This window comes from Protopterus annectens, chromosome 8.part1 (genome assembly GCF_019279795.1).
Source record: "Protopterus annectens isolate FY-2018-M chromosome 8.part1, PAN1.0, whole genome shotgun sequence".
Classification (NCBI taxonomy): domain Eukaryota; kingdom Metazoa; phylum Chordata; order Ceratodontiformes; family Protopteridae; genus Protopterus; species Protopterus annectens.
Window position 1 is genome coordinate 89383748 of NC_056742.1, and position 12890 is coordinate 89396637.

Sequence of the window (12890 nt, forward strand, 5' to 3'; positions counted from 1 at the left end):
TCATTTTTTTTTTTTTTTTTTGCATAACTAAATTATGTTTGTCTGCTCTTTAATGGGTTCTGTGTTTCTCTCCCCAATGAAGAAGTGTCTGTGACTGTGACAATAAATGCTCAAGATAGTTCTTCTTCTGGTAAAGTTTTTAAAATATTAAGTGGCTAATCTCAAACTCCCATCATTTCTGTTTTTGCAGCAGTCCATGGTACTCGACAGGAAGAAGTTATTGACCACCGACTAACGGACAGAGAGTGGGCAGAGGAGTGGAAGCACCTTAACAATGTAGGTATATTTGGGATGGAGATTTCTGCAAAACTTGTTTCAGTGAATTCCTGAGCATAAAGTGGGCAGCAAAGAGAGTGTCATCAGCTAAATTAAGAGTTTGTTTTTATTTTTGTGTTCAGAAAGCAGAGTAGTATGTTAGTTAAAATCAGAAGACTTCATTAACCATTGACAGTGTGTTTTTAAAAGAGCATCACTTTATGTCCTTCTATTTTATCAACTTAAGAATGTGAAGTTAGTATCTTTGTCACACTCATTAAATCTAGGATCATTCTTTTTTTATCACGTTTCAAAATTTTAGAACATGTCAATATTAAAATCAGACAAACTGTCTAGAGATAATTTGGTGTAAGGTCTCTGTAAAGCTTTCTAATTTCATCATCATCTGTTAAATGCTTATTCCTAACTGGTGGCTTATTTTTCCTGATGTTTCTGGCCAATCTACCTATACAAATGTCCAGCAAAAGTGCCTTCATCTGCTTCCAGCTTTCTGTCCCCCAGCCCCAGCATAGCATGGAAGGATGTTAAACGGAAAGTTATTCACCACCGTGTGCAGGGGGCTGACCCTTACCAGCATCCAAATCATTTTTCAATATTTCTGCCTTTCTCGGATGGCTACAAGTGGCCCTGACTCAAACACATGAAGATAGTAATGTTCAGTAGTCTGGGCTTCATAGTTTTCTCTGCTAGCTTGCACATGGTATATTTATTATTTGTTATTGTTGTTATATTTTTGCTAACCAAGATTAGTCCCTGACAGTACAGTGCTGTACATGTTAATGCTTTCTCCTCAGTCCAGTTCCTCTCTGCAGTGGCATCTATGTGAAGTCTGCATGCTTTCTGTTCACTTGGTTGTTAATCAGATAAGCCCGCTTTACAAACTGTCCCTTTTCGGGGCAACCTGCGAGCATTGTCTGGTTAAGTGACTTGCTCAGTGTCACACAGTAGGCAAATGAAGGTAGAAAGGATCAAACACTGTACCCTGGGCACAAGAAGCAGCTCATTAACTGCACAGAGTTTTAGTCCTCTGTGTTAACTGCCAAATTGTCTCTACATGAGTTTTACCAAGTGCCTCTGTCTCCTCTCACATCCCAAAGACATGCCATAGAGATACTCCAAATTGCCCATTTGTTTCAGTACCCTGTGTGAATATGTGTGCGTGTGTGTGTGTGTGTGTGTGTGTGTGTGTGTGTGTGTGTGTGTGTGTATGTGTGTGTGTGTGTGTGTGTGTGTGTGTGTGTGTGTGTGTGTGTGTGTGTGTGTGTGTGTGTGTGTGTGTGTGTATATCCTGTGATAGACCAGTGTCCTGTATATGATTAATTTCACTGTCCTGCATCCAATGAGTGGCAGGGTAGGCTGTGGATCCCCAACAATTCTGAATTACATAAAGTGGGTAGTAGAGAGTGAGTGAATAAAAAGGTTATTCCTACTAAACCAAAAATTCATTTACAGGGGAGACTGGGGGAAAAGGTGCCTTAATATAAATCTGTGGTCAAATGGTCTTTTTTTTATTGATTTATTTTTTTTTTTAGAGTAGTCAAAAACAGCTGAAGACATTGTTGGGAGAGGGGCTGCTACCTTCACACTGTATCACTGTGACACCCCTAAGAATAAGAGCATTAAGTACAGCTTAGCATACAAATCTTCGCAGTCCTTGCTGAGGGCATTATCACTTAACCTTCTCCAGACACTTTTCCTGCCCTTTCTTGTTTGTGGATCCTTGATTCCTTTCACTTCAGCCTGCGGACCATGACATCTAGACATTTACTGATGTAGTCTCCACATGATTGTACAAAAAGACCGAAATGTCTGTCCTCTACAGTGTGTTGGGACTGCAGTCTGTTTTTCCCTAGTTTACTACTTGTTTCTTTTTCAGCTGTACTCATATGGTTAAACTTGTTTTCCTCAACCAGTATGTTGCTTCTGTTCATTTCGTTTGTCATAATTATGTATTAATCTTTACTGTATGATATTCATGTCTAGAGCAGTGGATCACTAATGCTTATGTATACACTACTTAACAGTTTTAAGCAAAACAAGACATTCTCTCTGCATTGCCTGCCAACCAGACTGCATCTAGGATGTTGCTGTTGCTTCTTATCACCAGAGCTCACTCTGTCCCTTCTAGCTATCCTGTGCCCTCTTGAAGACCCCCGTGTATTCATTCCAAACCCCTACTCAGCGTGTTCCAAGAGACCACACCTCTATGAAAAGCTTTCTCATCAAGTCCACATTAAAGTGAACATCATTGTGCTGCATCTGATGACCTCTTCTCTGTCCTTCGTTCTTTTCCCTCAATTACACCCTTTCATGTTTCCCCATGTCACATCTCTGCACCAGTAACACTTCCCCCTATTTCTAGAAAATATAAGCTCAATGATGCCATCCTCTTGCTAACCATTGTAGCCTTTCTCTGGCTTCTTTCCCATTCTTTCCCATCATTTTCCTTGCAGGGTCTACAGGACTGCATGCGGGCTATCCAGGTGGCTGCCTAGATTGTGTATGCCTAAGGGCAGGCCTTGGCAATTTTTTCCTCCACCTAAAAGGATTTTTTAACCTTTTTCTTACTTTCCTCCATCTCCCAACAACTGCAGGACCCTTCCTCAGTGGGTCCCCTACTTGTATTCATTTCACCCATTTCTTCCACAAAGGGAGTTAACAAGGCATCCCTAGGCTAGGTGAGTGTCCTACAGACTATTTCTTCCTAATAGGGAATCCCTACTGGCCCATGCATTCTGCTAAAAGGGAGGTCAGGTGGTAGGGAGCGGGCCAGTCTGCAGGTCCGGCAGAGTAGCCTTATCTTCCGTCCTGCTAGGTTTCTTGCTCATTCATGTTAGCTGCCTGGCTAGGAGAAAGCCATGTGTGCTGCCATGCAGATGCGCTGCTAGAAGAGTGAGCTTGCCTGTCCTCTTGTGCAGGTGATCTCTGAATCTCCTACCCTGTAATTAGTGTCATTAATGTGGCAGACCAAGCCACTTCCTTCCTCCTGGAGTAAGCAAGCCAGCATTGGCCACTCAATCCCATCTTCCCTCACCTGATCCCTCAAGTACCTGGGCCACTAATCAAACACTGGCCACCTGGCCTGTACTAAAGGCTTCATCCTTCTAAGCTAAAGAGACATATCTTCTAACCTTTAACAAGTAAATTCCTGCACACCATCCAAATGGTCCCACCACCCTCTATGAAATATTACTTTTACCCCTTCCCATCTGTTTCTACCCGTCTCTGAAGTTCTTTTCCTTATTTCTCCTTCAGTGCCCCTTGTTGCCGTGAACACCATGTTATTTCAACTTTCTTTTTTCTTTTCTCGCTCTCTCTCTCTTCCAGTGTCTATATTCAGTGTGTTTCAGGCATCCCACAGTCATTTATAAGATGAATACCACAGGCATGACCTACTGCACTGGACCAGTGGTGTAGTTATTGTTTCAGTATGCTTAAGTCTCTTTGAGAAGGGGAAGATACTTTAAAGGGTTTCTAGTGTGCTTAAAGAAAAATGAAAAATAGCAAATAGTTTAAATGTCACTAAAGTACAAACAGCAAACTGTAATGAAGCATATACATATATGAGAGGAGTATAATTATAAACACAAAGTTTCCTTTGTTGGAACCTGCAACTTGTGCAGCATCAAACTGTGTTTTGTTGTGGAGGCAGGAAAAATTAACAAACAGAGAGGAAGCCATCTGTATATCACCACTATTTGTTTATTTGCTATATTTGTTGACAGGGAATGTCCATATGAAAGATCCAGTTTTCAATGGAGTTAATGGAAAAAAGATCCAAAAAATAATAGAAACATGTAGATAATTTCACATCAACAACAGTAAAGTACAGTAGCATTTAGAGGGGTAATGCTATCCATGAGTAATAAACACAGTGAAGCAACAGTGTAGTCATCAGAAACTAAGAATACTAGCCATTTTTCTAAACAAAATAAAGTATGGGCAAAAACATTAATAGTTAAGATCAGAGTTAGAACGTTGGATACACTAATCTTGAAAATGAATAACAATACAAGTTGACATGTCCACTTTGCTTGAAAGAGAGAAAACTGAGGTGGAGGAAACATGTCAGCAGGGGACAAATTTATTATTTTTGACACTTGGTTGAATAAGCAGAAGAAAATCAACACCAAAAGAACCATGTTGGGTTTTGCCACATTAACCTAATTATGTTCTCCTGTTACATCATCAAGGAACCCAGGGATTATAGGAATTACAGGGCCACACAGCAAGGATACTCTATTTTGTTATACTCTGTTGTATGATAAAGTCGTACAGAGTACATTTCATCAACTCAATCATCACTCTGTAAAACCTGAGGTAACCTTTCTGATGGCAGCCTTAACTGTAACAATCTTCTTTGGGACTAAGCAAATGTCTTAAGAAACCCATTTTACCTCCTTGAGGCAGCCAAGAGAATAGTAACATGATTATCAAAATAAGGTAGCCAAATGAACCAACAATAGTCCTTCCTCTGCTTTGGTAAGTTAGGTGTGCTGCTTTATCCTTTTTTTCTTCAGTATAGCTGTGCTTAATGGCTTTTTGAATACAGCTCACAGAAAATAAAAAAACATTTATTAGTAAAGAAAGAGTAATTGTCATGAACATAGCCAGTATTCTTGGGAGTTTCTGCTGTCATTGTGGTTACTGGCAAATCCCACAAAAGGAATTCTGGAACCCAGTGAATTATCTTAAGTTTAAGATCATCAGCTGATTCCTGTTTCTGTTTGACAGCAGAGGGATAACTGAATAAGTATCTTTGGATTGCTTTTTGCTCCCACAACTTTTTCAGGATTATGTCAACCCTACATTAATCAATTTCTTTATTATTTACATGCTGTGAATCATGTAAATTACAGAAGTATTTGTTGTTTCCCTTCAGCTATTAAACTGTATTATGGACATGGTGGAGAAGACTCGTCGATCTCTCACTGTACTGCGCCGATGCCAGGAGGCAGATCGTGAAGAACTGAACCACTGGATACGTCGTTACAGTGATGCAGAAGACATGAAAAAAGGTGCAAATACCACCTCTCAGCGCCCACTCAACAATCCAGCAAATACAGATGCTTCCCAGCTGGGTATGGGATTCTACTTTCTTTCATTATTTTCTCTTTCCTTCCTTTGTTTTTTTTTTGTTTTGTTTTGTTATTTTTCTTTTAGCAACAATATAATGCAATACAGCTTCAGGATCAAGAGGTGGGCAGACAAGCAGGACTTGGTGCTAAACTCGCTGTGACTTAGAAAATGTTCTGTTCTTAGGCCTTCTCTCCATAGCTCTGCAAGAAAACAGGCTTTCATAATTTTGCACTTCTGGTACATTATTCATATAGTATGGTACTGGCTCTGGCAAGTGCTTGGTCTCTGTTTGTTAACATTTTGTCTTAAAAGGCCCTGACAAAAGCTTCCTTTCAAACAAATGTTTTCAGCTTCCAGTGGTTAATTATTTTTAAGAATTGCATTTAAAGTAAATAAAAACAAAAATAACCTTTACATCTATTGCTGGTTTCCAACTACAGATGGTTTATTTGATATAATAACTACAAAAATATTTAATTCCTTTGTAGAATAAATGATATTTTTTGCCAAGAAAAAGTGAACAGAAGAAATATCCATAACCGATGTCTGAGCTTGGCTCTGCCTCTTTCTTAGATCAGAAACAAAGCACTCTGGGTCATACCTCACAACTGTACATATTTTTTACAGAATGTCCAGATTTTTGCCTCATATTTTTGGTTTGCTCCTCATAAAATGTATGTTTTTCTTGCAAATTATTGAGGATTGAAGTCACTAAACAATGACAAACATTTGAGTTTTATAGGTTCATAAGTACTAAAATAACTGCCTTGCAGGCCATTTTAAGCCCTTCCAATTTCACATTTTTTGTTCACATTAACCTTTCTCATTTAGTTACATAGTGGTCTTTCCCATCCCATGGTCAATAGTTATATATTACACCTAATGAGAATAACTGTGATACTTTGAGGGACCCATGCAACTGATAAAGCATTTACTAGCTGCCTGTGTCCATCAGTAGTACAGGGGGCAGTCCTGGGATTAATTTTATGTTTCCAAGTTGCACTTGAATACTGACAGAGATGAACTTTGTTTTATGTGGATGGGGATTCTGTTTCAGAGCAGCATTATCCCTGGTGAGATATACCTGCCCCTTCAAACCATTTTGTTGATGCTGCAGAAGAGGTTTAGATCCCTAGACAGAGTGTTTCTGATGCCCTTTGACCTGCTGATGTGCAGTAAATCCATTAGTATTGGGTTGGAGGATGCTTTGTATGCCAGACACATGTAACATATTAGCGGTCTATAGGATACCAAGTATAGTGGCAGGGCTTTGAGTCAGTCAAAGTAGGACCTGTTGCATAGGTCTTGTACCCTATTAGTAAGGTATCTCTGTGGTTGTTCCAGTTGTTTCATGTACCTGGACAGATACATACCAAAGGAGGCATTATATTCAATGGCTGGCCTAATGACAGATGAGTAAAGTGGGGACAATGACATTCCTAGATCTAGACACAATCCCTTTGTTTATAAGTTGTGCAAAACAGAGGGGCTTTCTTGCAACAGTGGACACATGCTGGTCAAAAGTTAGGTCACTATCCACATATGTTCGCAAATCCTGTAGGGGCATATTGTGAATGTGGTAGTTCCCTGCAGTAGATGAACTTCCCAAAGGAGATAGTAATGTGTTTTTTGGCATTTAGTTTCAGTCCATGATTTTGGCACCAATTATGTATTTGAGACAAATCTTCCTATAGTAGGGCTAAGTTACTGGGGGATTCAGTGACTGCTCCTAGCTTTCAGTCATCTGCAAACTTAGTTAGCCAGAGCCCTTTGGTACTGGCTTTTACTTCAGTAAAGTAGATGCCAAACAGGAGAGGTCCCAGCACAGAACCCTGGGGAGGACACCACTGGTGACTGGTCTCTTGTGGCGGTTACTTCTCCTGTTTTGATTTCCTGTGTCCTATCTGTGAGCCAGATGACAATCCAGTGGATGATATAGGGGTTTGTTCCCAGTTTATTTAACTTTTCTAATAAGCCTGAGTTAGGAACTGAGTCAAAAGCTTTGGCCAGGTTGAGGTATGCAGTGTGTAACATTTTGCCTTCATCCATTGCCTTGGTGACCTTTTCAAAAAAATCTACCATGTTCAGTAAGCATGATCTGCCCTTAACAAATCCAAACTGAAATGGGTTTAGTGTATGGAGGTTCCCAATGTCCTGATTGATTAGTTTGATGGTAAGTTTTTCCATGTTTTTGCATATAGACTGGTCAGATTTAGGATCTGTAATGGCCTGGGTCTGTGAAAGGTTCTCCCTTTTAAAGGAGAATGACTGTAGCTGTTCTCCATTTGCTTGGTACAAAACTATGCAAGCTGAGACTGAATGGTGTTGTTAGAGGTGTGGCTAAATTGTGGTGAAGTTTTTAACTTCATATCTTTCAGAAAATGCATGCTGTCAAAAACCTTTTATTCAAGTGACTTTCTAAGTTTACAGGAGCAATATTTAAAAATTGTCACTATTTTTGGACCTTTGTCCCCTCATTATTTTTGGGTTTGTCCAGATTTCTTGCATCAAGAGGTAGAGAGGCATGCTAAGAGTGTACAGAACAAAAAATGTCTGTAGGGTATACAGAGGGGTCCGAATGGAGACATGATAAGTCAGCAAGCAAAGGAGAGTAGTATTGCTGGAACTGAATTCATCCACAAGTCTTGGTGAGTGCCTTCATGAGGTAAACCCTGTTTTTCACAAAATCTCACCAAGACAACACTGATATGTAGATTGCATTTTATATAGCATATATCATTGACAGAAATAGGTTGAAAAATAAAAAAGATAGCAGGGTGCGCAAGACCCAGGATAAAAAATTGCCTAATCCTGGTAGGCACACTGGTGCCAGGACTGGAAAAAAATGACAGTGTAGAATCCTCAAGACATGGAAACATTGCAAGAAGAGGGCTAGGCCAGGCTTAGGGGCTGGATGGCCCCCTTGTCGTAGATGGAAGTAGTAGTCCACAAAAATCACAAAAGTTGATAGGCTAAAAATGGCCATAAAGATGATAGAGTGGACTACTGAGGATGAGAAAGAAATGATGTATTGTTACTGTTATGCGAGAAGCACAGAATTTCCAATTCTGGGTACATTGTGGGTGCTGCAAAGGACACTTCTAGCTAACATTAAAGATTGAAACAATACTAATTTCATGAACTTTAATCATACTGACTTAGGAATGGGTCCAGTCCCATCATGGCGTTAGAAACCTAAAAGACTTGGAGAAATTAAAAAAGAGCTGTATTATTATTTTATTGGTTTTATTTATTATCTTTTGTTACCTGGGTTAGTCCTAGTGGCCTCTTTTCAGGGAAGACCCAAAATGGCATTTATAAAACTAGGGGAAATTTGTCCAAAGCATCTGAAAACTTCCCTTACATTTTTCAATAGATGCCATGGGATATTTTATATCTATCTGAGCTACCACCAACTCAGGCAGATGGGGCCTCAGTTTAACATCTCATGCAAAGGATGGCACACTCAGGTGTGCATCACTCCCTTATCTGCACTACATTGTCAGCTATCAATCTACCTGGTTTGAGAACAGAGCCCAGAGGCTTGTGCACCAAAGGTGAGTGTGCTACCTGTTGCATCATCAGTAGAAATGAACACCTACAGCTCACAAGGAACATGGGCAGTAATGCCTCTGAAGGGCACATTTAGGAATATTTCTGAGTAGTCATTTTTCTCTTGACATATACCAGCACTGGCTCCTGTTATACATTAAGTGCAACGTCTGTAGACCTGCAGAAAGCACAATTCATTAAGTACAGTTTTTTAAACAGAGCCATGCACAAACATGTTATAACGGTAATGCAAATCTATGTGCCTATCAGAAGTGGGAAGCTCATAACTTCAGCTTTGATATCTTCGTAAAATAAACTGGTGTTTCCAAATAAATGCAATGAGTATCAAAATTCCCTGTAACAGCATTAAAGCATTTTTGTTGAAGATTAAATCTCTCCTGCATCACCTTTACTACTTTTAATATATTACCGCAATGTTAGACTACTTTCCCTTTTTGTATCATTAAGATGACCAAACACAAATTTTTCCAGTGATGGCAATTACAGTTTTTCAAAATTTCAGCAGGCATCTGCACAAATAGGTATAGCATTTTGCAGGTATATGAGTAAAAAGTGTGGGCTACAATGGATTTGAGTTATTGGAGTTCGCTTTATGGGTGAGCAACATATCAGTAGTTGCAAATGCATCTAGTTCAACCACTAACTTATATGGATTAATTTCATTTGGAAAGCCCTATGGATTTCCACTGAACAACAGAATCACTTACAACCCATTCTACATAATTTGGTCGTGCATAATTTGTGAACTTTCATTTCCTTATTTAATCTACGACTTTCTGTCACTCCAGATTATCAACAATTAGTGAATTTCTATCTAGAGAAGAAATTAGCCTCCCAGATCATTGCAAGTCATCCTTTTATTTATTGGTTGAACAGGGTAGAGCACTGATCTTACTAGACCATTTTTAGGCACAGCCTGAGGGTATTTGAAACTTCCTGTAAGAATAAAAGTAATACACAGTAGTCACATATAATGATTTCACTGCCCATCAGAATGTGCATTTTTAAGCAATTACAATTAGACAGCAAGTTCATTCCACACTCACAAGTAGCTGCTCGGACATTGCATCTCATCTTAAGAATGTCCCAGTTTGTGTAAATAAGTATAAATAAGTCATAAACATTCTTGTTATGAAAAGATCACTATACAGTGTAGTGATACAGTACTGTATAATGTGTACCAAAGTAAAGCACAATAGTGGTGGTTTACGGGAGTCCAAATGCACATTTCAAAGACAATAATGACCACAGTATTGTCACTGCAAGGAAGCAGAGAGTCCAAAGTGCACCAGCCATAAAACTGGAGTCAGTGCATATTGATTAGTCACAGAACAGAGCTTACTGTACACAGTGCACAGAAGGAATGGACTAGTAGTGGTAGTACAGTGTACTATGGCCTACAGGCATGCAACATACAAGGCAAACAGACCTAAAGGTGGATATCTTATGCTGTAAATGGGAATGGCCATATACATAGTGTTTGATACAAGAGGTGTCTCCTAAAGGAACAATTCTAATTTAGCATGTGAGGACACCGATACACAGTGAAACTTCCACTATCGTGGTCCACATGCTGTCCATATATAACACAGGTGTTATCAGACATGCATCAATGTCTAGTGAAGGAATGCTGTGGTAAATATGCTTTTTATATTAATGAGCAAACCAAGAAAGGATATGGGTACAAACATTTGTTACACAAATTCAAAGCCAGCATTCCAGAGCAATGTGGCTGACAATACATGTAGACCAGGCTGTGAGGTTAAAACCAGAGCATCAGAAATGCCTGTTATCATCACATGCAACACATAATTGTGCTGTTCATAACAAATAGCTAGTATGTCAATACCAGTAAGGAACAAAGGTAAACAAGTAACACAGATCCACAGAGTGTAGTGAAGGAATTCACATTCTACTTTATTTCCTTATTCTCAGCGGGTGAGTTGAACTTTGAGGGATATTATAAGTAGCAAGTGAAACTTGTTGTTTGACTACCTAGCATGCAAAGGCAATGAACATTTATTTGGCTGAATAATTATGTATACGTTTTTCAAGTTAGTCTCATGCCTCTGCTGTTCTTGTTTATATTACAAGTGAGTGAAAATGAAAATATGCTGTTCTGAAGGGAGGGGGGCATACTTCTCGACTGTCCCGATTTTTGAAAAATATGAAGATTTTTACCTCATATTTTTGGTGTGTTCCTCATAAAATTTGTGATTTTTTTTTATTTTTGTGGCAAAATCAGTGAAGATTGAATTCGCTAAATAATGACAGACATTTGAATTTCAGACTTCATATCCTTAGGAAATTACACAGTAACACAAGACCTTTCATTCTAACAGCTTTTGAATATTATGTATTTTAATTTTTTTTTTTATTTTAACATTTGTTTACCAGGAAAGTCTGACTGGAACAGAGCCCATTTACAGTGGAGGCTCGGGGAGAAACACTCCAAATTCATGTCTTTGGAATGTGGGAGGAAACCGGAGCACCCGGAGGAAACCCACACGAATGCAGGGAGGACATGCAGACTCTGCACAGAAGGCACCTCAGCAAGGAATCGAACCAGATAATCTCTTGCTGTAAGGCAACAATGCTAACCACTGCACCACTGCACCACCTAATGCATTTATAAGTGCAATATTTAAAATTTGTCCCTATTTTGGAGACTTTGTCCCGCAGTTATTTTTGGCTTTGTCCAGATTTTTTGTGCCAAGAGGTTGAGAGCTGTGGAGGAGGGCAATAAAGACATCCCTACCATGTAATTGTCCAAGCTCTATGTATTATTTCTAGCATAAATATGAAATAGAAAGATTAGCACTCTAGGGTATTTGTGCCCTTGAAGTTATCTTGTAGCCAACTTTTAAGAAATAAAGGTGTATACTTTACACATGGGTGAATGTGTATTAAAACAGTTTAGGAGACTTGACATGGGTGCTAAAACTTTTGTGCCACTGTAGTATGTTAAGAAGGAAGGTATGCATCAAAGGAGGACTTTCTTCCATTTTTTTCTGTAGCATTCTATCCCCTGACCCCCAGTGTGAGACCATAATGTGGATTTCAAGGATGGGGAAAAGTGTCGAATTTCTAGTGTTTTTACATTTGCTTTGATTTAGAAGAACCACTAAACTGTGCCCTCTTTGTTGTACATTTGTGCCAGCTGATGAAATTATGTGTAGAATTTTCTTTCATATTCACTGGTTTTTTTTCTAGACCCTCATCGAGAAATTTTACATCGGACGCCTTCTGGATACATGCCTGAGGAAATCTGGAGAAAAGCCGGTAAGAGCTTCCGTAGTCTATACTGTCTTGCATTGTATTAGTGTTTCTGCTATGGATTATCTAAGCTATAACTCATGAAAATGTCTATATTAATTAGACAAAAGTTATCAACAGTGAATACAGCGATTCCAATTTGGGACAGACAGTAGCAGCAGTAGGTAAAATGGGGCTTTATACAGATGTGGTCTAGCACAAGATGCAATGATCCTGATTCGGTTAACAGGTGCCAGACATCAGTGCACTGAGCCCAGTTTGGTAGGGTGGGTGCAAACAATGGCTGTAGTGAAGATGATATGGTAAACAGGGAAGCCAGAAGTAGTGTGTTGAGCCTGATCTATTAGACAGCGAAATAAGTTTGTGGGTTAAGTGAGCCTGACTTTATGAAAATAGTACCAGTACTGGGAAATGATACATCTAATTTAAAAGAGTGAGACTAGCACGGGGTGCAAGACACCTCATTTGGTAAAGAAGGCATCAGCTGTTGGTGCAGAGAGCCTGTTTTAGGTAAAAAGGTATTATGTACAATGAGCTAGCTCTGACAACATGGGTACCACCATTGGTTGCAGTGAACCAGATTTAGTAATGGTGGTGCTGTAACTGACTGTAGTATGCCTGACTTAGAAGGGTGGGAAGCCAGCTGTGAGTCTGACTTGGTAGAGAAGAGGACTAGAAGTAGACGG

At 39.3% G+C, this 12890-nt stretch overlaps 1 protein-coding gene across 4 annotated transcripts in view; it reads left to right on the top strand.

The window, feature by feature from the left end:
* The window catches only part of CBFA2T3 (CBFA2/RUNX1 partner transcriptional co-repressor 3), a 237287-nt gene that overhangs the window by 215805 nt on the left and 8592 nt on the right, over positions 1-12890 (top strand). For all 4 annotated transcript variants that reach the window (XM_044081693.1, XM_044081691.1, XM_044081692.1 and 1 more), the window contains 3 exons: positions 191-276; positions 5159-5357; positions 12142-12210. In XM_044081693.1, coding sequence (XP_043937628.1) covers positions 191-276; positions 5159-5357; positions 12142-12210 — 354 coding nt within the window. The remainder of the gene's footprint in view (positions 1-190; positions 277-5158; positions 5358-12141; positions 12211-12890) is intronic.